Source organism: Cavenderia fasciculata, assembly GCF_000203815.1.
Source record: "Cavenderia fasciculata unplaced genomic scaffold Scf_Dfasci-G-o-80e12.f1-5, whole genome shotgun sequence".
NCBI classification, from domain to species: Eukaryota; Evosea; class Eumycetozoa; order Acytosteliales; family Cavenderiaceae; genus Cavenderia; species Cavenderia fasciculata.
The window spans coordinates 2,147,362-2,175,176 of record NW_004457735.1 but is presented as its reverse complement, the minus strand read 5'-3'; the positions used below and the strand labels follow the sequence as shown (position 1 = coordinate 2,175,176).

The following is a 27,815-nucleotide window of genomic DNA, read 5'->3' as shown; positions in this document are numbered from 1 at the left end:
TAAGGAAGATTAATTGATTAATAAACAAGTTATTTTTGTTTTTAATACCCTAAAAAGTATGGATAGAGTATTTTAAACTTTATTTTATGGTTGAGCGGATGAGATCTTTGAGATCTTAGAAATTGATAAGTATCGATAAATAACAATTGGATAGTATTAGTGTACATTTTTGTGATTGAGATTGGATTATATTATATGATGTATTTTTTATAGATAAAAAATAGTGATTGTTTGGGAATTTGTTAATTAATTAATTAATTGTTGTTATTGAATTATTTATCAATAACTTATTTCTTGTCAAGTTTGTTGTTGTTTTGATTGAGTTGATCGAAATAGGCAATTGGACTTGATAAAAAGCTACCAGCATCACTTGGACAAACATAGAGATGTGCTCCTTGGAGTGCCTTGGCTTTGATCTTGGCCATTTCGAGTTCCAAGAGACATGGGTACTTGGTGTAGAGTTCACCAAGCATTTCTTGAGCTCTTCTTTGGGCATCGGCGGCGATGAGGAGTGCATCAGCATCTCTTTGCGAAGAAAGGAGTTTGGCTTGAGCTTCAGAGACAATAGCTTGATTTCTTTGAGTAAGAGCAATGTTATCGGTTTCGGCCTTGAGCTTGGCTTCAGTGGTCTTGATATCATATTCCTTGACAAGGGTGGCTTGTTTGGTGGTGTATTCGGCAGAGGTGATTGATTGACCGGCCAATTGTTTAGCAATGTCAGCATCGATAACCTTGATGGTTTCAATTTGGAGACGACATAATTCAATACCATACTCGTGGAGATCGTTGGCAAGGTTACCCTTTACACGATCTTGAATAGTTTGAATGGCTTCATCACGTGAGTTTTCGCTTTGGTTCTTTGAGGGCTTTGTGTTGTGGAAGTACATGACCTCTTGGAGGGTGGACAATTGGATAGCTTTACCCATATCGGCAAAAGATACATTTTCAATATGGTTAATGATACCTTCCTTACCGAGCTTGGTGATGGCGAGTTCTGGATCAATAATCTTGAATGCAACAACCAAGACAACACCGACACGGAGTGAATCACGAGTTTGGAAAATCTTGAGATTGATTTCATCAGAGGTGGCATTCTTGTATTCAGAGGCAGCTTGAGCCTTGGTCTCCTTTGATGGGAAGAGACAAGTTTGAAGAGAGGTTGGGATGAATGCCTCAAACATGTGAGTGGCAGAGTTGATGATGATTGGATGGCTATCCTTTGGTGGTTGGATGATTTGGAGGATACCATTGTTGTAGGTGATAGCTACCTCACCAGTGTGTGGGATAATACGTTTGATGGAACCATGCTCTACAAAGGAATCGGTAGCATTGTAAAAGAGGTTATTCTTACGGGCGCCTTCCGGAGATACAAGACGGAATTGTGGGTCAACAAAGACATATGGTTCACGACGCGACTCGATGATGAATGGTTGGGTTCCAATCCAAACCTTGGCGATCTTACCAGCTGGTACACGTAAGATGTGAATGGTTGAATGTTGGATGTATGGTTCTTGTTGGTTGACAAATCCAATACCCTCGTTAAAGACAAAGGTTGGATCAATGATGACATGTGGACCTTCACCATACATAACTGGTCTATTCTTGCTTGTGGCAAGGGCATAATGGCCAGCAGGTACTTGGAGGACATATTTACCATGAGCACCAAAGAAGTTATCAGTCTTTTGAACAGAACCAATAAACTTGATGGTTGTGGTTGGATCAGCAGTGTAGACGATACCAAAACGAGCACCACGTGGATCAAACAATTCAGCAACTTGATTACGATGACCAAGAGCCCAATATTGGACGTCCAAACGAGAAAGAGCACGACCAAGTACTGGAGAGTCTGTGAAAGCAGTATGCTTTACATTCTTGTTGAAACGTTCAAGGATTTGAATAGACTGTTCTTCAGCATTGAGGTCATTGAATTCAGAACGGACAACAATACTTCCAACTCTCAACTCTTCCAATTGACTCATCTCACTGAGATCTTCTTCAGTGTTGCTACTTGATGGCATATGCTTCAAAGTATTGTTTGGTGAAGTATTGTTTGGTGTATTTGAAATCACTTGGTTAATTAAAAAAAAAGGTTAATAACTATACATTGTATTCTTTTTACTTCTTTGTTGGTTGTTGAAAGTTAATGATCATCATCATCATATGAATGACATACTTTTTAAAATTTGATAGTTTTGATCTATTCAAAAGATAATGATATAAAGTAAAGAATGATTGTGTATTTAATAATAATAATAATATTTGTTGTTAATAGATTGATAAACAGATATAACAATAAAAGTTATTTTGGTTAAGTGCTCTGTTTTATGTTTGTTTGCAAGTTGGCAGAAACAGGCACCGCTGATTTTTATCAATCGACAGTTTGGAAAAAAAACCAACGGCGTAGTGTGTGAAAAATTAATTAATTTTATTTTATATAGGGGCTGTTCTTGTCGAAGATTGATCACTCGCTGTTCTTGCCAACACCACTTTCGTTCAAAGCAAACTCTTCAATGAATTGCTCTGACAGCAACAACAAGTTTTGAAAAATATCTCATAAGAAAATGTTAGGAATGCAAACAAACAACCAAAAATATACTTTGAGTACTCAACCGATCAGTGTGAAAACAGGGTGATCTTCCCCGCTCTTGTGTAACTGAGAAACCACTCAACTTGGGGAGGGATGGTGAACAAGGGGGATGACAATAATGGTGATTGTTACCCAGGCTACTGATCAAATATGACACCTCATACCTCTCACCTAAAAGGGGAATCAAGTTTCGCAGTCTTTGAGTTTAAGGGGTTGTGTTGTGGAACAGCCCCTACACCAGGTCCGAAAGTAGCTCGTTCGAGCCATTTTGACAGATATAAAAAATATTTTTGGTCAAGATCAGAAGCAAGCTGCTGATATTTCTCAAGTCAGCCGAATTAATTTGAAATTATATATATTTTTCATAACGGTCGATGATTTGATACAAATCAAACAACAACCAACTGCTTTGTTTAACATTATCAACACCTAAATATAAATAACTTTTATACAGATAATAATATCTATCTGTTACATACATCTATTAATCTACACTTCACTTTACAAATAATTAATTCTTATTCGATTGCCTTGCCTGCCAACCCTAACCCTTCTACCAATTCATCTCTCAGTTTGTTTATCTCTTTTTGAATATATCTTTATCATTCATCACAACTAAACCTAAACCCCCTAGACCTAGACGATAAAAAGTATGTTAATACAAATAACAATGGCCAGCAAGTCAATGCACGAGGCGTATGGCTATTGACACTTTTTTTTAAAAAAGTGATTTCAAATACACCAAACAATACTTCACCAAACAATACGTTGAAGCCCATGATATCAAGAAGTAACACCGAAGAAGATCTCAGTGAAATGAGCCAATTGGAAGAATTAAGAGTTGGAAGTATTGTTGTCCGTTCTGAATTCAATGACCTCGATGCTGAACAACAATCAACCCAAATCCTTGAACGTTTCAACAAGAATGTAAAGGGTACTGCTTTCACAGACTCTCCAGTACTTGGTCGTGCCCTTTCTCGTTTGGACGTTCAATATTGGGCTCTTGGTCATCGTAATCAAGTTGCTGAATTGTTTGATCCACGTGGTGCTCGTTTTGGTATCGTCTACACTGCTGATCCAACTACCACCATTAAATTCATCGGTTCCGTTCAAAAGACTGATAACTTCTTTGGTGCTCATGGTAAATATGTCCTTCAAGTACCAGCCGGTCATTATGCTTTGGCTACCAGTAAGAACAGACCAGTTATGTATGGTGAAGGTCCACATGTCATCATTGATCCAACCTTTGTCTTTAACGAGGGTATTGGATTTGTCAACCAACAAGAACCATACATCCAACACTCAACCATTCACATCTTACGTGTACCAGCTGGTAAGATTGCCAAGGTTTGGATTGGAACTCAACCATTCATCATCGAGTCGCGTCGTGAACCATATGTCTTTGTTGACCCACAATTCCGTCTTGTATCTCCGGAGGGCGCCCGTAAAACCAATCTCTTTTACAATGCTACCGATTCTTATATCGAACATGGTTCCATCAAACGTATTATCCCACACACTGGTGAGGTAGCTATCACCTACAACAATGGTATCCTCCAAATCATCCAACCACCAAAGGATAGCCATCCAATCATCATCAACTCTGCCACCCATATGTTTGAGGCATTCATCCCAACCTCTCTTCAAACTTGTCTTTTCCCATCAAAGGAGACCAAGGCTCAAGCTGCCTCTGAATACAAGGGTGCCACCTCTGATGAAATCAATCTCAAGATCTTCCAAACTCGTGACTCACTCCGTGTCGGTGTTGTCTTGGTTGTTGCATTCAAGATTATTGATCCAGAACTCGCCATCACCAAGCTCGGTAAGGAAGGTATCATTAACCATATTGAAAATGTATCGTTTGCCGATATGGGTAAAGCTATCCAATTGTCCACCCTTCAAGAGGTCATGTACTTCCACAATACAAAGCCCTCAAAGAAAACCGAAAACAGCCACGAAGAAGCCATCCAAACCATTCAAGATCGTGTAAAGGGTAACCTTGCCAACGATCTCCTCGAATATGGTATTGAATTATGTCGTCTCCAAATTGAAACCATCAAGGTTATCGATGCTGACATTGCCAAAAAGTTGGCAGGTCAATCAATCACCTCTGCCGAGTATACCACCAAACAAGCCACCCTTGTCAAGGAATATGATATCAAGACCACTGAAGCCAAGCTCAAGGCCGAGACTGATAACATTGCTCTTACTCAAAGAAATCAAGCTATTGTCTCTGAAGCTCAAGCTAAACTCCTTTCTTCACAAAGAGATGCCGATGCACTCCTCATCGCTGCCGATGCCCAAAGAAAGGCTCAAGAAATGCTTGGTGAGTTGTACACCAAGTTCCCATGTCTTCTCGAACTTGAAATGGCCAAGATCAAAGCCAAGGCACTCCAAGGAGCACATCTCTATGTCTGTCCAAGTGATGCTGGTAGCTTTTTATCAAGTCCAATTGCCTATTTCGATCAACTCAACCAAAACAATAACAAACTTGACAAGAAATCAATTGATAAATAATTCAACACGCATATTCAACAACCCAAATCAACCATAAAAAAATACGTCATATATATCTAATCAATCATCACACAAAATGTACACTAATATCCAACAACAACTTGTAAATATTTATATATAATTTTTTGTCAAATCGAACAACCAACCTATTCAATTTAAATAATTATCCCAAATATATAATAATATATAAAGTTTAAATACTCTATCCATACTTTTTTTTTAGAGTATATCAAAATACACATTACTTGCTTTCCTTCTTTCTTTTTTAATTTGAGAAATTATTATTTTATTATTAATCGTTATATATTATATAATTATGGTTAGAGTGAATTGATTTGTTGTTTTAAAAGTTTACAAAATTGTATATGTTTTTCGTTTCGGTCATTGTTTCCATGAGTACATAAAGTAATACCCATGACTTGAGGAATGATAACCATTAAAACTCCACTCTTGCTACCAAGTGTTATCATTTCCACTCCATTATTACATTGATTTCCATCCAATTCATTCATAATCGTATCACAATTCTTTAATACTTCTAAACATTTCTTAACATTTGATTGATTTGCAAATTTTCTAAAACAAAAAAAAAAAAAGATTAATAAATACTCTCTTTCTAGATTATATATTTGTTTGTTTGTTTAAGACATACGATTGATTAATTGGACTAATACCAAGTGATGCAAGAGTAGTTGTTAATTGAGAGATTTGAGAGACATCTAAATGAATCGAATTTAATTGATAGTAAAAGTCCAAGATATCTTCGGGTGATTTCAAAAGACCAACACTCTTTAATAGATGAGCAGTGGCAACTTCATCAGAAGTTTCATTCTTTTGAGAGAGATATGAACCCATATCACAAGATACTCCACCTTTGATGATTTTATCAATGGTTGAAAGCACCTGTGAGATTCTATAGGCTGGTGATGGGTATTTAGAAGAGTAGAGATTCGATTCTACCAAGGCACCACCAGTACAGAATGGATTGTGTGCCTTTTTGTTTTCATTGTATGGGATAGTGTCATTCTCTGGGAGATTGCTACCAATCGACTTGTCAATTTCATCACTTCCCAAATCCTCGCACAACAATGTAAATATAAATGGCCAAACCGATTGGAACAATGGAATTCTTGGTCTCTCTTGAGATCCATAGGAAAAGTCCTTGTCAGACCCTAGAACAGAATAGGCTCGAGCACTAAAAAAGCTTTGAGAAAGTGGAGGAAGTTGGTGTTGAAAGGTTGATAGTGGTGTAGACATTGATTCAACTTGTTTGCAAATGTCTGGTAGAATCGATGTAATTCTATTGTATAATGATTCTTTTGATTCTTTTTCTCCTCCTGTTGGTGCCTTGTCTGCAGGTGTTCCAGAGGCTTGCTCTTCAGAAGAGGTTGTGAGAGCTCTTCTTGGTACGGTTGGAGAGATCTTTTTAAGAGCGGGTGGTGGTGGACCAGAAGCACTGTTTTGTGGTGGTGACGAAGACACTGGTGATGCAGCGGGTGGCGAGGAGGTAACTGGCGTTGTGGGATTGGAAGAAGAGGAAGATGGTACTCTATTGTGTTGTGGTGCTGGAGCAGAGGCAGATGCACCAGCAGAGGTAGTTGGAGGAGAAGAAGGTTCCTTTCTTGGTGCAACCTTTGGTTTCATTGGTGGAGGTGCAGATGCAGCTTGAGCTGGTGCAGCTGCAACAGTCGAGCCACCAGAGTCACCTTCCACTCTTGGCTTGACAACTGGCTTCAAAAGTGGTTTGATTGGTTCAGATGGTTTATCTTCATTCTTTGGTGTCATACTATCTCCATCAAATGTAGTAGTTCTCTTTAATGGAACTAGTATCTTTTTTGGTGCATCTGATGGTTCTCCTGGTGTTGGTGGTTGAGATCCTGCAGCAGCTGGAGGTGGTTTGGCAGCCACCTTTACCATTGGTTTTAATTTAACCATACCTGGAGCAGGTGGTTTTGGTTGATTTTGTGGTGGTGGAGCAGCTACCGATGATGATGTCTTTTCGGCTACAACTTCCTTTTCTTTTTCTTTTTCCTTTTCCTTTTCTTCTTCTACATTGGCAAGAGGTGGAGGAGGTGATGATGGTGTTGGTGATGTTACAGTGGTATCGGATGATAATTTCATCTCTGGGTTTCTTGGTGGTGCAGAAGGTTTTGGTTTGAGTTTCATGACCTTTGCAGGTTGTGGAGGTGGAGGTGAAATGGTACCCGATGATGATGACAAGGGGCTAGTAGTTGATGTGTTGTTGCTATTTTCAGTTGATTCGGTGGTTTGGGTTTCTGGTGGTACATTGTCGGAAGAGAGTTGAAGTGGTGCAATATTACGTTTTGGTGGAGGTGGTTTGGGTTTATCTGCTGCTGCTATTGGAGGACTAGTTGGTGTGGGAGTAGAAGATACAACTGCCACTTCCTCTTCTTGTTCGATTGTATTACCTGCACTAGAAGTAATAAATGAACGAGATCCTGTCAATGTAGGTGAGCTATTGCCAACACTTGTATTCAAACTGCTTCCACCATTGCTGCTGCTATCTTCATAAGAGTCATCATCTTCATCTGGGAAATCTTCCTTTCTAAGAGGAGATACAGAGTAGAAACCAGCACGCAACTTGTCTCTTTCAGCACGTTCGTTTGGATCCAACAAATAAGAAGCACGAGCACGTGATGGCAACTTTCTACCACGAGCAGCACCAGGTTTTCTCTTGTGTTCAAGTTTTGGAGTTTCTGGTTTAATTGCTTGTAACTTTAATTCTACAGTTCCATATTGTGGTCCTGATGATGACGATGGAGGTGGAGCTGATGGTTTAGATGATGATTTGTTGTCTTTTGATGATTCCTTTGATGGAGACATTGTAGAAGAGGTAGATGATTGAGGTAATTCCTCAACAAAAGTATTTGAAAACCAACCTTGTGCTCCAGTATTTGGATTGGTTCCTTGCCACCATCCAGATGGATCTTTTTGGTTGATGACAATGATTTCACCAGTCTTTAGTGCCAACTCTCCTTGTTGATCGGTATCAAAGTCATAGAGTACTTGTGCTCTTGGCTTGCCAGCATGTTTGTCGTGACTATCTGATCCTTGAGTCAATCCTGTAATGGCAGTAATCTTTTTGAGTGGTTTCTTAAACAATGATGTAATTCTACTTCCTGCACCCTCACCACTGGCATTTTGATCTTTTCCTTTTGGATTTGGTGACATTTCTTTTTGAATTGAATTTGAAGATGAATTTAAAGATGATGTTTGTGATGGTGGTTGAGGTTGCGATTGTTGTTGAGGTGGTTGTGGTTGAGGTGGTTGTTGTTGTTGTTGTTGCTGAGCTTGTTGTTGTTGTTGTCTTTCAACTGGAGTTGGAGGAGGTGGAGTTTGTTTAGGTTGTAAAGGTTGGAATGGATTATATGATAATGGAGTATCTTGTGAAGTTGATTGCGATTGACTACGATTTAGTGGATTTCTAGCAGCTGGTGCTGGTTTGCTTGATATCTTTGCAGTTACAAATGATGATGGTTGTGGAGGTGGAACCGAAGATGATGATGAAGATGACAAGGATGTGGATTTAATTGGCTCTTCTTGTGTTCCCGATGGTGATGATAATGCAGTCTCTACTTCTTTTGGTGAGAATGATGTTGTTTTTCTATTTGATAACTTTCCTTTTAATTCATCAACCATAAAATTTAATCCTCCTGGTTTTCTTATTCCTGTTTTAGGTGTAGCAAGAGGAGGTGGAGGTTGTGGTTCAACAACATCAATGTTTTCAACAATAGTTATAGTTTCAGAGTTTGGAGGATTTGATTCGATAATAGTTGTTGTATTTTCAGATGGAATTGGAGATGAAGGAGAAGAAGGTGTATTTGAATTGTTGTTGGTTTTAGTAGGTGTATTATTTGAAGAATTGTTTTTGTTTGGAGAAGAAGAGGATTTGTTAGTAAAAAGGTTTAAAATTTTGGTTGCCATGGTTTAAAATGCGACACTTGTCTACACTATATATAACAGATACAATGTTGTGATGATGATGATGATGAGGAAGAGAGCGTGATAAAGATGATGATGATGTTCACAATACAGTCGATCGAAACCGTCAGATTGTATATGAGTGGTGACAGAGTATGACACTAGCGACAATATAAATATATAAACACTATAGTAGCTAGTACTCAAGTTATTGTACAATGTGATGTTTTGATTTGATTTGATTTGATTGAATAACAATAAATTGCAGAAACAATCAAAGAGAGAGAGTAAGAGAGTGAGAACTGGATGGAGGAGGAGGAGGAGGATTACTGAATCTTATATTGATGGTTATGGTTGATGGTGCAAGGTTGTATGTTTTGTTTGATGATGATGAGAGTAATATGAGCATATTTAAAAGCGATTACTTCTCTCTTTTATCAAAACCCATTTGTCACCTTGTTCTGTTTCTATCCTTGTCTTTTCGATTCGATCACAACTCTATATATGAACGTGCGCGTTAACTTTTTTAATGATGATACAAATCGATTGGATGATTGACCAAGTTTGTGGTTGATTGCTTATCATCAATCCCTATTGCTGTTTAACTGCGGTAGATATCCATATGGATTGGTGGTCAGGTAAAGGAGGGGGGGATATCACAGAAAGGGGTAATAATATGTGTGTGAATATTATTCCAACCAAACACTGTCACCACTCCCCTTCTCTTTTCCCTTGCCAACCAATAACCAGGTATTGATTGATCAATCGTTCTTTTCTATTCTGTTGTCATTGTCTGCTGCTACTGTTAAAATTCTAAACTATAACAATGATGATGATGATGATGATGATGTTTTATAGATTCATTATTATTCTTACCTGGTTTATTGTCTTCTGTCTTTGCAAACTCTGCTGATGCTTCAACATCTAAATTAAAGAGTAAAAGTACAAAAGGAGGAGGTTAGATTAGTACTTATAAATATAACTCTTTAGATGTGGTCGATTAAAACACTGAATAACACTGGAGTGTGAAAAATAGAGAATAGATCGATAGATGTGGTAGTTGGGTTGCTAGAGTGTATATTCTTTTTCTTGAAGTTGTTGTGCTTTTATCAGATATTTATGTGAACAACCAAGTGATGGTGATGTCCACTTTTTTGTTTTTTTTTTTTTTTGTTTTAATCCAGAGGTAAGGTTTGCGGCCCTTTGTTGGTTTGATTTTAAAGTAATGTCGCAAAGAGAGAGAGACAGAGATAGAGATAAAAGAGATATATACAGAACAAAGAGGAAATATAGATATATGTTTTTTTTAAACAAATTAATCGTACCTTCTAAAGGTTGATAATCATTTTGAAAGATTTCAACAAAATTGGAGGGGATTGCACCCTTGACGCCTAGTCTCTCACCCTCGAGCCACCCACTATCGTCGCTTGCGAAAATACCAATCACCTCGTATGGCAATAATGACAGTTCTTCTTCATTGGTTGCGCTGTATTCATACATGACACGAGCGCGCGACACAAAGGGAGACGAAGAGGAAAAGGAGGTGATAAGGTTGTTCCATGGTATCGACTGTGTCGATTTGTCCAACAATATCTGTATCTGACCTACGTCCTCTTTGAGTGTCCATCTCGATCCCTTGATTGCATTTGCCAATTGACCATCCAAGTGCGGGGCAAACCCTTTGACCCCAAACTTAATCGACGATCCCGTGATCTCTGACAAAATATCTTGTTTAGTGACGGCGGCTGGTACGTCAAACTTTATGACCACCGTACTATTATTCTGATGCCATGTATACAAAGGTACTGACATTGTCAATTTCCACTACTACTATTATTTAATTATTTAATTATTCTTATTATTATTATTCCTATTCTAATTCTATTATTTTACAATTCTTTCTACGATAAGTTCTATAAATTATTTAATAATTTTAAAAGGATTGGATAGATGAATGAGTATTACTAATTCTTTTTCGATTCTTTAGATAGTTAGATTATAATTATTATTATTATTATGTTGTTATTATTATTATTATTATTATTATTATTATTGGTGATGTTAATAATAATGATTGGAAATGATGGTACTAATTAACTTGGCTGACGCTTCTTCTCTTCTTAAATATCAATCAAAATGAAACAAACAATTAAACCTGTTGTTGTTGTTGTTGTTGTTGTTGACTATATATGATATGACACAAGAGACAGAGAAAGTATATCTCTCTCTCTATCTATATGTTGTTTATCAAAAATAATATTATCTATTATTTTGTATGATGATGAGAAGAGAAGAAAAAGAACTTACTCACTCCTCTTCCCTATTACCACTCCTCTTCCTCCTCATTTATTTATTTATTTATAAATCTATACGAGTAGTGCACACTCGATTATTTAATGATAATTCGAGTTACTACTACCACTAGATAGATAAAATAAAAATTTTGTATTGCTGATCATCTGACACCTCTACCCCCCATCTTCCATATGACTGGTGGGGCATTCAACATGTTGGGGGGTGGTGGTGTATTTTCACCTAGGGTGTGTGATAGTGTGTTGGTGAAGATCGATTCAATATAATATTACCTTTTTTTTTTTTTTTGAACTTCCTCTTCTTCTTCTACTTCTTTTCTATCTTTCTTTTCTTATATAGCTAAAGTGATAATAAAGTACAATATATTATATATATATATATATATATATATTTTTTAATAGTAGTACAGTAGTTTTCAATACAATACAACGGACGTCAAGGACAAGTCTTTAGTCTTTGATCTTGATCGCTAAACAAGAAGAAAAAAAATGACAGTCGTGAGGAGGGGATCTCGATCTCTATACACACGCGTTTTGAAAAAGTGTGGAATTGAGATGGGGCAAAATATCTGGGTGGGGATCTTAAAGTAAGAACTAAAGTTAGTTAAGGTTATACTAATACTAAAATTAATGAATAGTTAACTGGTTTATTATTTAAATTATTCTTATTTAATGTTACATTTTATAATATACTAGTATTAAACAAGTTTGTTCATTTGTCACTTGAAATTTTAAATCTTTAAATCGTCATCAAAACTGACGTTATTGGTTTGGGTTTGTTTGTTTGTTTGTTTGTTTGTCTACTCTTTTTATTTTGCCAACAAATAAGTAGTATGACATATATACATATATAATAATTTATCTCTCTCTTTCTCTCTTTAGTCTTCCTCCTTTCACATTGGTTGTATTCATCAACTCTTAAATATTCACAACTACTACTACGACTACAGGTGGACACAACAACAACAACAAAATAACCTACTATCACGATGATAGCATCAACATTTTATATAGATGTTGGTAAACTCAACAGAATAGAATCAATCATTAAAACAAAAGGTAAGAGAGGTAGATAAATATAAACTATAAATAAAGAGTAGATGTTGATTAACATTTTGTTAAACAGAGAGGAATTCATCGATCAATGATTTGGTGGCTGATAGGTATATTGATTATTTGGTACAAGTTTTGAATTACTATTTGGTGGAGGAAGTTGACCAATTGATCAACTTGGGTGGTGGTGAAGGAGGAGCAACTTATTCATTTCAAGTTGCTTTGAATTGTCTTTGTGCTATATCACATATATCAAGTTCTGCATGCAGTGAATTGGTCAATTGCAAGATCATTCAAACACTACAATATCTATTGGAAATCGATTCAAAGACACACCAACAGAGATTCACAAGTCAAGTGATCGATTGTTTGTTGGTGATTGGAGAGTCTGGAGGATCGTATCATGTCACCAAAGTGATTGATTATTTATTAAATCGAATGGTACAAGAAGAGGTTGGTAGTGGTGGTGGTGGTGGATCTTCTCCTTCTTCTCCTTCTCCTTCTCCTCCACATGTAACATCTTGTAGTCTAAAATTTATTTCAACATTGTACAATATAGAAGAATATTATTATCGACAAGGTGGAAGCAATGGAGCACATTTCATCAATGTCATAAGAGTGGTCAAGGGGTTCTTGTCGAGTCAGCATTTGGGTGTTCGAACAGAGTCCAAAAGATCATTGGCCAGACTATTAAAACACTATCATTCATTGACGACACTGTACAATCACAATGGTATTCATCAACTTTCACAATCAATTAGTACTGTATTATTGGCCAATGAAAACAACATATTCCAACTACTTTGTAAACAATGTACAATGTTGTTAGATTTGGAAACATTGGATTTATTCATATCAATTTGGAAAATGAATAATAATCAAATAGAAATTAATAATAATAATAATAATAGTAATAGTGAAATTCAAACCATTTTAATAATCAAAGCAATTATTAATACTGCAATGAGACATTCTTCTTTGCAAAAAATGACCGATGTAAATAATAATAATTATAATAATAATAATAATAATATTGGTTTGGAGAATCAATCAATACTTTTAAGATGTTTTGAAAGTTTGGGTATAATGATGGAAAGTAACTCAAAACATGTAGACATGTTAATTAATATCGATCGGTTAGATTACCAATTTCTAGATCAACTTTTACCAACCTTTGATAAAATGATCATTTCAAATGCCTCAAATCCCAACCTTTTGATTGATTATACAACAAGACAATTAATCATTTTACAACTGTATTTTATGACCAAATTAATCAATGGAGATCAACACTTTTACATTATTACCAATTATCCCAAACTACTATTATTTATTTCAGATTTTGTCATGGATAGATTATTGCATCCAGATCGCGTTGGGGACAAGGAAATCATTCAATCCATTCTTGGTACATGGGAATCCATTTTAAATAGACAAAGATTTCTAGTTAAACATTTAAATCAATTTCCTCAACCCGTAAAACATCAACACCAACAACCATTGCAATTGGATAGAAATACTATTCTAGGATTTGAAAATAGTATTATTTGTAAACATATTAAACAATCTATAACAAGGATGGCAGAGAAAACGATCAAGCATATATCTCCTGCAGTGTATAACCAAATTTATCATCTATCCAACCTATATCATTGTGAACAAGTAGATTTATTATGTTTTAATAATCTGTCACTCTGACCAATCCAACTATCATCATCATATATTGGTTGTTGTTGGTCGAATAAAAATAGGTTTAATTTATATATATATATATCATTTGTTTGTTTACATTATAGTACAATTGTTTTGACTGTTGGACGTTAACTTGTTATCATCAGTCATTTCTTTTAATTGGTCATTCATTACTTTTAAATCATATTTAATTTGATCCGATGCTTGTTTAATGTGTTGATGGTGAGGATGAGGAAGAGGAGAGTATCGAAGAAGGTCATTGATTAAAAGGAGGTATCGAGGGTATCGACTAACTGGCATAATCAAGTATGACTCTAGATCCAAAGCAAATGCTTCACCTTGTTGTATAGCCACATTCTTTCGTCTTTGTAGGAACTCTTTAAACGTTGTGGACTGTGTCTTTAGTTTCTCCAGTCTTTGTAGAGATTGTTGATAGTCTACAACGTAGACAAGGTAGGGAGGATATGATATTGTATCCATAAAAGATTGAGCATAGTTTAAAGATCCCCTCTCTATTTCAAGTCGCATAGCAGTAACGAATCTTTTACTTTGCTCTCTTATCGCCAAGCTGTTGCTAAATAGAATCCATATGTCTTCCTTCTTTACTATGTTTTCATTGATTGCAGGTTCCAAGTAATTCTAGATAAAACAAAGAATATCAATTAAATGTTAACATCCATCCCTCCCTATCTTTCTAGTTGTTGTTGTTGATCTATAGATCATACGTTAATCAATCGATCAAGAGATGCACAATATGTTTCTTCACTTTGGAATATTTCATTTAATACTCCTATTCGTTTTGTTTCATCATCAATGATCTGATTATTTGTATTATTATTAGTATTTATAAACTCCATAACTATCCCAATAAATGAATAAATATAAAATGATGATAATAAATCGATTTTTAATACTAATATGTTTTTTTTTAAATTAATATTTATATTTTTTATTTTTTGTCAACCTTTGGATGAACTTCTTCGACAAGTTGAGAACTCCATGGACAAAACATGCATCCTGGGAGGAATGCCCCACAAGCGTCTTTCAAATTATCCTCAAGATAGGGGAGAGAAGCGTCACATACTTCGATTGCAAAGTCAAAGAAAGAAATTTGATCTGGATCCATGTGGAATTCATAATGTGGATTGTATGGTTTGGATAGCTTTTTGATCTTTCCCATGATATGAGGTTGAGAGTCGATTTGTCCACTAATCAATTTTCTAGCATGGTTAATCAATTTGGGATCTGTCAGCTTGAATACAAAATCATGGATAGAGCCCTGGGTTTTGAATGAAAAATATGCTTCCTAAAAAGATAAAATAAGATAAACATTTGTTATTGTATTGGTCAATATTTTGTTTGACATACCTCTCCTTGGATGCAACTGACTAAACAAAGTAATAAAAGAATGGAAGAGATAATAATTAATGTTTTCATTGTTTAAACGAATGGATGAGATGGGTGAATATGAATTCCACCTTGGCAAAATATGCTTCTCTAGAATTGACAATTTACAAATACACCAGATCTTATCAACACAAACCATGGAAACTGAGGGTTTTATTTTGGTGAAGCCAAAATTACCGATTGTATGGGGGGGTTTGATTGACAGTTTGTTGTAATAGACTCGTTGTTACTTTAACTTGAAAATAATGACTCAACCCAAATTGGAAGTCTACCATGGTTTGTAAACCTCAACCCTAACAAAGGAAAATATTTATAGAATAAATTAATGGTGTATTTATTAAAAATATATAATTAATTAAAAATTACTAAATCATTTGTTTAGAGATGATTGGATTATCTAGTTGATTTTTTTGATCTTGAGGATGTTCTTCTGGTCTTTGGTTTTTCCTCTTCCTCTTGTTCTTCTTGCTCTTCATCTGATTCTACTTTCTTTGGTTTTCTACCTCTTGAGGACTTTGGCTTAACTTGTTCCTCTTCTTCCTCTTGATCAGATTCTTGGACAACTTTCTTGGAGGTTCTTCTGGATGAAGTCTTTTTGACTGGTTTGACTTCTTCTTCTTCCTCTTCCTCTTCATCCTCTTGTTCCTTTTTTGATTTTTTAATGCCTCTCTTGTTCTTGGCATCCTTGTCACTCTTTCTCTTCTTTTCAGTGACTTCTTCTTCCTCCTCTTCGACCTCTTCTTCTTGTTGCTTTGAGGATCTCTTTGTAGATTTCTTGGTTGGTGGTGGGGTCTCTTCCTCCTTCTTTGTTCTCTTTCTTGAGGATTTAACTTGAGTTTCTTCTTCTTGTTCCTCTTCTTCCTCGTCCGATTCCTTCTTGGATCTCTTCTTGGCAGTGGACTTTTTCTCTTCGACCACCTTTTTGGATGAGGAACGCTTTGATTTGGTTGGTTTAATCTCTTCCTCTTCTTGTTCCTCTTCTTCCTCTGGTTCTTCCACTACCACCACCTTTTTAGTTGAAGGTCTGCCTCTCTTGGGCTTGACTTGTTCAACTACCTCTTCCTCTGGTTCTTCCTCCACCTTTTTGGATGAACGTTTAGATGATTTGGATTTGGTTGGTTTGACCTCAACCACCTCTTCCTCTGGTTCTTCCTCCACCTTTTTGGTTGAACGTCTTCCTCTTGTTGATCTTGTTGGCTTGATCTCTTCCACTTCTTCCTCCTCCTTTTCTTCAACTTTCTCCACCTTTTTGGATGAGCGTCTGGCCTTTGGTTTGACCTCTGCTTCTTCTTCTTCTTCTTCTTTAACCTTTTTAGATGAGCGTTTGGATTTGGTTGGTTTGACCTCAACCACCTCTTCTTCCTCTTCTTGTTCTTCCTCTTTCTTTTGTTCCTTTTTGGATGAACGCTTTGTTGGCTTGATCTCTTCCTTTACCTCTTCCTCTTCAACCTTTGGTTCAGGTAACTTTTTGGTTGAACGTCTTCCTCTCTTGGTCAAAGGTGGGAGTTCTTCTGGTTCTTCAACTACAACCTCCTCCTCCTCCTCTACTTGTTCGATCTTTTCCTCTTCGGATTCTGGAGACGAGACAGTGGTGTCTGGAAGGATGGAAGCTCTCTTTGGAGTAGAGATTTGTACAGGGGCAGCAATAATGTCTTGACCTCTGTCGGCTTGGAATGGATTAGAGATGGATTTTCTGATAGAGGAGCGTCTCTTTTTGGCAGACATGGAGGCGGCGGATTCGTCAATCTCTTCCATGATTTTCTTTGGAGTTGATGGCTTGGAAGTATCTACTTCGACCTTGATTTCTTCTTCTATGTATGGTTCAATATCTTCTGATAACTTGGCAATTTGGTCAGATTCATCGAAATCACCATTGGCCATTTCTTCGTCTTCAACGAGTTCTTCTTCCTCATTGACCAATTCACCTACGACTTCTTCATCGTCATCAGCAACTACTTCTTCGTCAATAGTTTCTTCATCGTCATCAGCAACTACTTCTTGGTCAACAGCTTCTTCAACCAATTCTTCGTCTTCATCGTCATCAGCAACTACTTCTTGGTCAATGGCTTCTTCGTCTTCAACGAGCTCTTCTTCATCAACCAATTCTTCTTCTCCGTCTACGATTTCATATTGGTCGTCGTCTTCCATTTCTTCGCCATCTTGAACAAATTCTTCTTGATCTATGGCTTCTTCATCAACCAATTGTTCTTCATCGTCAACGAGTTCCTCATCATCGGCAACTTCTTGTTCAACGAGCTCTTCTTCATCAACCAATTCTTCTTCTTGGTCAACGATTTCATCTTGAAGTTGGTCCTCAATTTCTTCGTCTTGAACGATTTGTTCTTGGTCGATGGCTTCTTCATCAACCAATTCTTCCTCGTCGTCAACGATTTCCTCATTGTCGGCAACTATTTCTTGATCAATGGCTTCTTCATCAACCAATTCTTCCTCGTCGTCAACGATTTCACAGTCGTATTCGTCATCATCCTCCTCTTGGACAAGTTGGTCGTCTTCTAGTTCTTCGACTATTTCTTCATCGTCGACATATTCCAATCCTTCTTCTCCATAATCAATTTCCTCGTCGTCTGCCAATTCTTCTTCTTCCTCTTCTTGTTCCTCTTCAAATTCAACTTCTTCAACAAGTTGTTCTTCTTGGGCAAACTCTTCTTCCTCTTCTTCGTCAAAGTCTTCTTCCTCCATTTCTTCGTCAAAGTCTTCTTCTTGCATTTCTTCGTCAACATCTTCTTGGGGTGCTGGAGTCTTAAAGACAGATACTGGAGTCTTTGAAACAGATACTGGAGTGGCAGACTTTGGAGTCTTTAAGAGCTCCTTGACACCAGTCAATGGTGTAGTGGCAACAGAGGCAACATTGGATGATTTTGGAGTCTTTACAACAGATACTGGAGTCTTGGATACTGGAGTCTTGGCGACAGATACTGGAGTCTTTGCAACAGATACTGGAGTCTTGGATACTGGGGTCTTTGAAACAGATACTGGAGTGGCAGACTTTGGAGTCTTTAAGAGTTCCTTGACACCAGTCAATGGTGTAGTGGCAACATTGGTTGACTTTGGAGTCTTTACAACAGATACTGGAGTCTTGGCTACTGGAGTATTGGCAACCGATACTGGGGTCTTTGCAACAGATACTGGGGTAGATGAAAAAACGCTAGTGTTATTTGAAAGTGGAGTCTTGTTTACAGAGGCAAAGAGGCTCTTTACAGCAGAGTTGGATGGTGATGATAAAACAACGGAAGAGTTTTGACTATTTGAGTGTACTGGAGTGTGGAATGGTGATTCATCAACCGAGATATTTACACGACTAGCATTTGAGCGGACAGATGATGGAGTTGCAGTAGAAAATGACTCATCAAATGTGACAATATCACTCTGTTGTTGAACTTGTTCCAAAACAGTTCTCTTTTGTTTCTTGGTACCAGCATTGGCAGCAGTGGGGGCGGCAACAACTGGAACAATTGGAGCTGGAGTGACAACGGTTGTTTGTTTCTTTGGTTGTTGTTGTTGTTGCTGTTGTTGTTCCTTTTTTCTTTCAAACAAATTTGTCTTTTTAACATTTTTCTTGACATCTGGAGTGTGAGTTGGGACTACGACCAATGGTTTGGCAACAACGACTCTCTTTCTTCTCTTCTTTTTCTTGTCTGCGACAAGACTAGAGAGTTGAGATGCAGATACTTCAACCTCTTCTTCCTCGTCAAAGTGTGGTTCTTGTTCGTCGTCCTCCTCGACAAAGAGAGGTGCTTGGATGATGGCCTCTGTCTTTTCAAACTCTAATGTCTGGTTGTTTGGACTAGAGATGACAGCCTTTTTAACGGAAAGTGGTGTTTTGGCAACCATCTTGATGGGTGTGTTGGAGGGAGTACCTTCGATGGACGAGTCGAGGTCAGCTCTCTTGTTGGGGATGGGTGTTTTGGCGAGAATCTTTTGTGATGGTGTCTGGGTACCCTTGACCGGTGTCTTGAACTTGAGGGTGGATTCACGTTTAGGAGGAGCGGCAATATCGGCCATCTCTTGGTCTTGTTGCTCGTCAAAGCTCTCAACAAATGCACGTGACTTGCTCGTCTTGGGTGACGGAGTGGCAAACTCTACAAATGGCTTTGGAGTCTTTAAAATTCCCTTTAATGGCTTGGAAATGGGTGTCACTGCCGATCCATAAACACTACCAAACAAATTGTTGTTGTTGTTATTTGAGGGTGCGGGTGTTTGTTGTCTTGAGACCATGGTCGCCGATGACATGGGGATGGGAGTTGCAAACTTTGCAGCTGAAAAGGACGAATTGTTGGAATAGGCAGAGTATGGGGTTGATGGAGGACTGGAACCCGACTGCGATGGTGTTTGTGGGGTAATTGGAGTTGAGTTGGGGTCAATACCAAAACTAGAGTTGAAGCTAGTGTTGGCACTGCTGTTGCCGCTGCCACCGCTGACAACTGACTCTATAAAAGATGACGATGATTGTGATTGCTCATCATCATATGATTCAGCAATACTGTTGTTACTGCTACTGTCTTGTTCATATTCACCCTCTTCCTCCTCAACATTTGACAAGTTCATCTTGATTGGTTTCTTTCTATTGGCAATCGATGATGTCGAAGCACTTGAAACATTGATCTTGGCAACGGTAGTTGGTGCAATTATATTATTATTGTTGTTTGTTGATTTCTTTTTGTTCTTTGAAGAAGGAGTATTTGTAGTATTTGATATAATATTTTCAACCGATTGAAGTGGAACCTTTTTCTGTGATAAATCAAAAATAATAAATAATTATTAATACATCAATATAAAATCATTATAAACCAATCAATCAATTGATTGATTGAATCTACATACTCTTTCACTCATTGGAGCCTTTGATAATTTTGGAGTTTTAGGTGTGGATGGCAAAGTAGAGGTGTGGAAATGGAACTTTTTGTCAATAATCTCAACAAGATCGCCATCTCTTAACAAGGTTGCTTCTTTGACTGGTTTACCATTGACCATGGTTTGATTGATTTTACTTAAATTCTTAATAATTGGCTAAATAAATAAATAATAAATTGAATTAGAATCATCCATGATTAAACACAAGTATTTTGAAATATGAGTAGTAGTAGTACATACTTTTCCAGATTTGTCATATTCAATTAAAGTATGTTTTGAGGATACACCTGCAGTATAAATTCTAACATCGTTCTCTGAGTTACTATATATATATATTTAAAAAAAGGTAATATGAGTATTATATGATTTGAGTTATCATATGACAATGATGAATGCTTTCTTACCTTCCAAATTCAAATCTTTTCTTTGGATCGATTGTGATCTTATGTTTAGATCCTACTTGTTGAATGTAAGAAGTCATATTTATATGTATGTATTTATTTATTTATATATAGATAATAGATAGATGTAATAGATGAAAGAAGAAGAAGATGATGATGAATTAGGTAATACTTAAATTATCCTAATTTAATAAAAATAAAATATAAAATGTTGATAAAAATAATTAAAAATGATGATTAGAAAAATACTTAAATGATTCTTGTGAGATGATGATTATTATTATTGTTGTTATTTGTTATTGTGCACAAATAGTTGTAGCTGTATGATGTTTAACAAATTGTAGATAGAGATAGAGATAGAGACAGATAGAGAGGTAGAGTCAAGATAACAAAATTAATTTTATCTTATTTAATCACTACTACTGACTAACTAACTAACTAGATCTAATTGTATGTTGTTGTTGTTTTTGTTGTTGTAGATGTACGAATAGTTTCTATATAGAAAATGGAATTGATAATCCTATTTCTCCTTTTTTTTCTTTGAGTAATGTAAAAAAGTATTGAATGAATGGAGGACAAGAAAGGTATGAACAAACCCATTAAATTTTGGAGGGAAAAAAATAATGTGAAAAATTCAAATTTTTAAATTAAATTAAATTATTTGTTTGATCATTTTCGAATAATCATACTAATGATGCGATGGATAGTTAAGTTAAGAGAAATGAACATTCTTCTACCTACTCAACAACGTAATGACCATTAGGTGTATTCTATAAGATTAATAATGGCGATAAATATTTATTCAGATCTAGGATAAATTTAGACTACAAATTGGCCGATTAGTTGTCATGGACAAAATCAAAGGTATTTATTTTTAATTAAACATAGTATAATATATTTATATCGTGAGAACAAACACAAAGCACACCCACCCACACTCTCTCTTTCTTTCTCTCTCTCTCTCTCTTTTTAAAAGCTATATTTTGGGAATTTAAATCTATCGCAACTTTTCAAGTCTTGGTACATACATACATTTAATACTTACTTATATATATATATATATATATATAATTTCCCATATACATATTATTATTATTATTAAAGAAGAAATAAAATATTTTTTAATGATATCTATTGGAATTGATTTAGGTACAACATACTCTTGTGTTAGTGTATGGCAAAAAGATAGAGTTGAAATCATTCCCAACGACCAAGGTAATAGGACCACTCCATCATATGTTGCTTTCAATGACTCTATTGTTGTTGGTGAAAATGCCAAGATCCAAGCAACTTTGAATCCAACCAATACCATTTTCGATGTCAAACGTCTCATTGGTCGCAAGTTTTCCGACTCTATTGTCCAATCAAATATAAAGTATTGGCCATTTAAAGTTGTCCAAAAGCAAGGTGACAAACCATACATCCAAGTAGAGTACAACGGTGAAACCAAGACATTCTCACCAGAAGAGATTTCATCTATGATTCTCCTCAAAATGAAGGGAATTGCTGAAAGTCAACTGTCACCGACGCTGTCATCACCGTTCCAGCTTATTTCAACGACGCTCAACGTCAAGCCACCAAAGACGCTGCCGTCATTGCCAAGTTGAATGTCCAATGTATTATCAATGAACCAACTGCTGCCATCATTGCCTACGGTCTTGAAAAGAAAAACAAGTTGGTTATTGAAAAGACCATCCTAATATTCAATCTTGGAGGTTGTACTTTTGATGTTTCAATACTCTCTGTCAAAGATGGTGGTGTATTTGAGATAAAGGCCAGTGCTGGTGACTTACATTTGGGTGGTGTGGATTTCGATAATCGTATGGTCTCTTATTTCATCAAAGAGTTTAAGGACAAGTACAAAAAGGAATTGACAACTAACCATCGTGCCATCAATCGTCTACGTTCATCTTGTGAACGTGCCAAACGTACTCTTTCGTCGTCTACCCAAGCGTCAATTGAAATCGTCTCGATCATGGGAGGTATAGACTTTTACACCTCTATCACCCGTACACGATTCGAACAACTCAACGACGACCTCTTTCATTGTTGACTCGACCTAGTCGCAAAGGCTCTCAGTGATGCTAAACTCGACAAGCAATCCATCCACGAAATCATCCTCGTAGGTGGTTCCACCCGTATTCCAAAGATCCAATCACTCCTCCAACACCTTTTCTGTGGCATTCCTATCTACAAGTCAATCGACCCAGACCAGGTCATTGCCTATGGTGCCACCATCCAAGCTACCATCATCAACAACAACAACAACAACAACAATTAGGTGGTAGTAGTCTTATACCAATCAACACGAATACAATTTCCATTCCAACTCTCTTCCTTCCTTCCTTCCTTCCTTTTCTCTCTAAATACTTTTGTTGATTTGTTCTTTCTTTGGATTTGGTGAATCCCTATCGATATATTTATAAATATATATCTTTTTAGGTATTATTATTATAAATTATTATCTATCTATCTATCTATCTAACTATCTATTCTAATTATTTTTATTAGAACATTAAATATAATATAATATTATATAATTTATCCTAATATTATAATATTTTTTACCTTTTCTTTCAAATCTATATATCAAAGTTGATGGATACTCTTTTTCTTTCCCTTTTTCTTTTTTTAATTACTAATGTTTAATAGTGTGTGTGTGGACGTTCTAGTGGGTATTATTGGAAGCAATGAGTCCTTCCCCCTTAAACCTCTACCATGGTGATACCCTCCCCTTATTGTTTTTTGCTGAAAGAAAGAAATAAAAAAATAATAATTTTGAGTTTCCAGTTCGCGAGTTAGGGTGATCGAAACCTAGTGCGCCGAGGCACGAGAATGGATACACAACGTCAAACAAAGTCAAAGATGGGTACGGATTCCAATGTTCCCTAAATAGGATATGTCCCCATTCCTCGAGTTGTTCAAATCAAACAAAAGCTGTATCGTTGTTTGTGTATTTTGAACAACCCCGAACCTCGTCCGATGAGAATGCATGTAGGTGATTGATCAAATTGTTGGTAGTTGTATTGGGGACAATCACGATCGTCGTATTGATATTCGATTTCGGGATGAATCAGAGAGGTAGGAATGTAAGAGTATTTTTGGGGGTAGGGTGTTTGGGGTGGTACCGTCATTCTTCCACAAAAGGCAATTAGTGAGTTTTCGCGCCCAAAAATTCTAATAGAAGCGATCAGGGTTTACTCTAAAATCGTTGACTTTTTGGGTTTACATCCCCCTCCTTCTCTCTCTGTTGTAGTACCCCTTTGTTTGGTCAAAGGATACATTGATCACCAGTACTATTTCAATGTGCCACCTGGCAATTAGGAGAAGAGAGTGGGAGGAGGTGGTAGTTTTAGTGTCCTGTCCTGTCCTCTCTCTTGTAAAAAATCTTATGATTTGTGTTGTTGCTCTTCCCTCCTCCTCCCACCCTCTTCCTCATCTTTAAACCACCGAAAGCTAGTACCTTTGCTAGCTGGTTGTTCCTATTTAAGAATTGAAAATTAGAGGCTTAAACAACAACAATACTTTTATACCATTCTCCAACCAACCAACCATCCATTTCATACATTCACTTATTACATACCATTTACCAACAATAATACTATATTATTATCATTATTACTTTACTATTTAAATAACTATTAACACAATGACATTAACATTTGTTGTACCATATGTTTCACTTCAAACTCTTAACCAACTATACCCATTAGAAAAGATTAAACTTGTAAGTTAATTGTTAAATTCAATATATATATATATATTTAAATATTTAAATTTACAATCTATCTTTTAGAATTATATTAATACATTACTTGTTTTACATTCTTAATTTTAAAACTATTTAGTTACAATCATGGAAACTTGATTGTTTGGATCCTGTAATCAGTCGTGATATTGTTAAAAGACTTGAAGCAAATGACTTGTTTATCAAGCGTGAAAAGGTATTCAAACTATGTCATGGTAATCTTGGTGCCTTTGTCTCCACAATGTCTCAATATCCAATGGCTTTCGAAGGTCAATTACAAGTAATGTGGAATGTGATTATGGAATTTAGAGAGGCTAATGAAGTACTTAGAGTATGTAAAGTATATAAATATATGAATAAATAATAATAATAGTAATAATAATATAAATATATAGGTATAGATATTCTAATACATTTTGTTCGTTTGTTCGTTTGAATTTATACAGGCCAAGTTATCAGACAGAGGAATCAAAAAGTTGTTTACTCAAAACACAAAGTATAACAAGGGTAATTGGAATGGTACCAAGATTCGTGAAACTACGATCAAGAAAGCTAAGGTCAACTCGAAACAAGGTCCAACAAAGAAATCAAAGGTTGGTGCCATTGATTCTACTTCTACCACTACTACTACTACTGCTGCTGCATCCAATCTATTGGAAATGACTCCAATTCCAGGTATGGGAATGCCAATCCAAGTCGACTTGGAAGATGATGAAGATGAAGAAGGTTCTGAAGAAGAACAAGATGAAAGTGAGTATGAAGAGGAGGATGATGATGAAGAGTTCAGCGAAGATGAAGAGGAAGAGGAAGAGGAGGAAGAAGTTGTTGGTACTCTTGTACAACAATCACATCAACAACAATCTCTTGTTCAACAACCATTATTGGTCGAACAACAACAACAACAACAACAACAACAATCTGTTCAACCACAACAACTACAACAACAAGAATACCAACAAGTATATCATTACCAACATCCAATGGTACAACAACAACAACAACAACCAAATGTATACCACCAAAATCAAATACCAATCATCTCTGAAGATGATGCATACAGTCGTTTAACACCATCCGAGCAACTTGCTCTTAACAGTTTAAATGCTGGTTTCTATTCTTCCAATATGACTGCTGCCATGTACAATCCATACTACACTGCTGTAGTTCCAAATGTTCAACTTTATTCTGCTCATCAACAACATCAACATCAACCAGCCAACTATGGTGTACCATACCAATCATACCAATACTCAAACCAACAGCCAGTTTATACTGCATTCCAGCAACCAGTACAACAGCAACCAGTTCAACAACAGCAACCAGTTCAACAACAACAACCACCACAACAAATGTAAAAGAAATTTGGTTTTAGTTAAGATTGAAATAATAATATTATTAATATTAATATTATTAAGATTATTAATCATATTATTAATTAATTAATTAATACTTACACTTTCACACACACACACCTCTCTCTTTAAATCAGTATACCAATGGTCTACAACTTCTTAAACAACATCAATAATCTTATCCACCATCCACTCTGTATATAACCTGTTATTATATCACCTCGATTCTAATTGTACAAATAACATCCACACCACACTCTTTACTATCTTTTATATTAATTAATAATAATAATAATAATAATTAATGATATATAAATAATGATAATCAATAAAACAAAACATCTCAAAAAGAGACATTTAGCCTTACATCGGATGTGGAGGTGAGGTCTTTTAAGAGTTCTATTCTATTTATTATGATAACGTGATCTAGTTGGAGATCTTCAATCAATTCAATTGGATGACGCAAAGAGACTCTTGTCTAAAAAAGGTTGACAACAACCCAAAAGATTTTTGTCCTGGGTTGATGTCAACAAGACACAATTGTCGAACCATATTTATTTCACAAACATATGTATATAGTTTTTCTAGAGATATAGCAATTAACATATGATACACTATTAGTACCAGTCAACACAACAACAACAACAACAACAACAACAACCCATTTCACATACACAGAGTTTTAAAATAGAGAGAGTAGGAGTAGGAGAAGGAGAAGTAAGATGAGTGCACTTTCAATATTATCAGCTATAATAGGTTGGACATACTTTGCTTGTTGGAGTTTATCATTCTATCCACAAGTTGTACTCAATTATAAAAGGAAATCGTATGAACGTTAGAGTAGTGAACACAATAACATCCCAATGTCTAGTTGGAACTAACAATTGTTTAATTAAATTCAATTCAATTCAATCACAGAGTATTAGGGTTATCATTTGATTTCTTACTCTTTAATATTACAGGTTATATATGTTATTCAGTGTTTAATAGTGTTTTATATTTCAGTCCTGTTGTTCAGGATGAATACCTTGCAAAGTATTCACCACCAATCCCTGTTCAACCAAATGATATGTAAGTACATGTGTTGTCTTAAAAACGAGTTTCACTTTTATTTATTCATCCCTCTTTCCTTTCCTCGTAGAGCATTTGCAATTCATGGACTTATACTTACAGTGGTGACAGTAGTACAATGTTTTATGTATGAACGTGGAGACCAAAAGAATTCAATCTATTCGATAGGTATTGGAATTGCGATTTGGGCGTCGATTATAGTAGTGATTGGTCTTGGATCTGCAAACACTATCACTTGGTTGTGGGTGATCAACTATCTAAGCTATGTAAAATTATTCATCACATTTATCAAATACGTTCCACAGGCCTACATTAATTACAAACGAAAGAGTACGGTTGGATGGAGTATTGGAAATGTATTATTAGATTTCTCTGGTGGTATATTATCATTGGTTCAAATGTGTTTGGATTCTATAGATTCTAGTATGTTTCAGACATGGATGAAATTACTTTCATTTATTTGGAAATGAATGAATGAATTAAATTATTAACATTTTGATTTTGATTTTAGATAATTGGAAAGTATTTATTGGTGATCCAGTTAAATTTGGATTATCAATGTTTAGTATAGCATTTGATATATTGTTTATGATTCAACATTATCTACTTTACAAAAATAGACATACTGGATACCAAAGTCTTCAATCACCAGACATTCACAAAAACAACGAAACTGTTATAAATAGCGATAGTGGATTTATCAATGAATCAATCGTTTCACCATCTCCTATCGTCGAGGAAATTAAAGTTCCAGATTATTAATTTGGAAATTATATAATAATAGTATTAGTAAAATAATAGTAGTAATAAATAACCAATTCACGCATATATTAGTTTTTTTTTGTTTTAGAAAAACTAAAC

At 35.9% G+C, this 27,815-nt stretch overlaps 10 protein-coding genes across 10 annotated transcripts; 4 read left to right on the top strand and 6 right to left on the bottom strand.

The window, feature by feature from the left end:
• Window positions 1-287: 287 nt before the first annotated feature.
• On the bottom strand, window positions 288-2,105 carry DFA_05665 (vacuolin A; the record flags this gene model as incomplete). Its single annotated transcript, XM_004361326.1, has 2 exons — window positions 288-2,068; window positions 2,099-2,105. 2 exons carry the CDS (start codon window positions 2,103-2,105, stop codon window positions 288-290), a joined length of 1,788 nt encoding a protein of 595 aa, XP_004361383.1.
• Window positions 2,106-2,561: 456 nt separating this feature from the next.
• vacA (vacuolin A) lies at window positions 2,562-5,104 on the top strand (the record flags this gene model as incomplete). Its single annotated transcript, XM_004361325.1, has 2 exons — window positions 2,562-2,616; window positions 3,315-5,104. The coding sequence occupies 2 exons, from the start codon at window positions 2,562-2,564 to the stop codon at window positions 5,102-5,104; spliced, it is 1,845 nt and encodes a 614-aa protein (XP_004361382.1).
• A 320-nt stretch (window positions 5,105-5,424) lies between these two features.
• On the bottom strand, window positions 5,425-9,049 carry DFA_05663 (SH3 domain-containing protein; the record flags this gene model as incomplete). Its single annotated transcript, XM_004361324.1, has 2 exons — window positions 5,425-5,680; window positions 5,757-9,049. 2 exons carry the CDS (start codon window positions 9,047-9,049, stop codon window positions 5,425-5,427), a joined length of 3,549 nt encoding a protein of 1,182 aa, XP_004361381.1.
• An 802-nt stretch (window positions 9,050-9,851) lies between these two features.
• Window positions 9,852-10,858, bottom strand: DFA_05662 (SH3 domain-containing protein; the record flags this gene model as incomplete). The annotated part of the gene is made up of 2 exons (XM_004361323.1): window positions 9,852-9,970; window positions 10,372-10,858. 2 exons carry the CDS (start codon window positions 10,856-10,858, stop codon window positions 9,852-9,854), a joined length of 606 nt encoding a protein of 201 aa, XP_004361380.1.
• Window positions 10,859-12,347: 1,489 nt separating this feature from the next.
• DFA_05661 (uncharacterized protein) lies at window positions 12,348-13,766 on the top strand (the record flags this gene model as incomplete). The annotated part of the gene is made up of 3 exons (XM_004361322.1): window positions 12,348-12,426; window positions 12,485-13,667; window positions 13,751-13,766. The coding sequence occupies 3 exons, from the start codon at window positions 12,348-12,350 to the stop codon at window positions 13,764-13,766; spliced, it is 1,278 nt and encodes a 425-aa protein (XP_004361379.1).
• A 430-nt stretch (window positions 13,767-14,196) lies between these two features.
• Window positions 14,197-14,960, bottom strand: DFA_05660 (uncharacterized protein; the record flags this gene model as incomplete). The annotated part of the gene is made up of 2 exons (XM_004361321.1): window positions 14,197-14,742; window positions 14,829-14,960. The coding sequence occupies 2 exons, from the start codon at window positions 14,958-14,960 to the stop codon at window positions 14,197-14,199; spliced, it is 678 nt and encodes a 225-aa protein (XP_004361378.1).
• Window positions 14,961-15,052: 92 nt separating this feature from the next.
• cmbC (putative calmodulin-binding protein CaM-BP15) lies at window positions 15,053-15,540 on the bottom strand (the record flags this gene model as incomplete). Its single annotated transcript, XM_004361320.1, has 2 exons — window positions 15,053-15,409; window positions 15,472-15,540. 2 exons carry the CDS (start codon window positions 15,538-15,540, stop codon window positions 15,053-15,055), a joined length of 426 nt encoding a protein of 141 aa, XP_004361377.1.
• Window positions 15,541-15,903: 363 nt separating this feature from the next.
• On the bottom strand, window positions 15,904-20,863 carry DFA_05658 (uncharacterized protein; the record flags this gene model as incomplete). The annotated part of the gene is made up of 4 exons (XM_004361319.1): window positions 15,904-20,259; window positions 20,353-20,538; window positions 20,623-20,704; window positions 20,787-20,863. 4 exons carry the CDS (start codon window positions 20,861-20,863, stop codon window positions 15,904-15,906), a joined length of 4,701 nt encoding a protein of 1,566 aa, XP_004361376.1.
• A 488-nt stretch (window positions 20,864-21,351) lies between these two features.
• On the top strand, window positions 21,352-23,064 carry DFA_05657 (Hsc70-4; the record flags this gene model as incomplete). The annotated part of the gene is made up of 4 exons (XM_004361318.1): window positions 21,352-21,367; window positions 21,888-22,210; window positions 22,297-22,765; window positions 22,847-23,064. The coding sequence occupies 4 exons, from the start codon at window positions 21,352-21,354 to the stop codon at window positions 23,062-23,064; spliced, it is 1,026 nt and encodes a 341-aa protein (XP_004361375.1).
• A 1,368-nt stretch (window positions 23,065-24,432) lies between these two features.
• On the top strand, window positions 24,433-27,716 carry ctns (cystinosin; the record flags this gene model as incomplete). Its single annotated transcript, XM_004361317.1, has 7 exons — window positions 24,433-24,510; window positions 24,632-24,871; window positions 24,978-25,882; window positions 26,575-26,709; window positions 26,802-26,954; window positions 27,025-27,332; window positions 27,466-27,716. The coding sequence occupies 7 exons, from the start codon at window positions 24,433-24,435 to the stop codon at window positions 27,714-27,716; spliced, it is 2,070 nt and encodes a 689-aa protein (XP_004361374.1).
• Window positions 27,717-27,815: the final 99 nt, after the last annotated feature.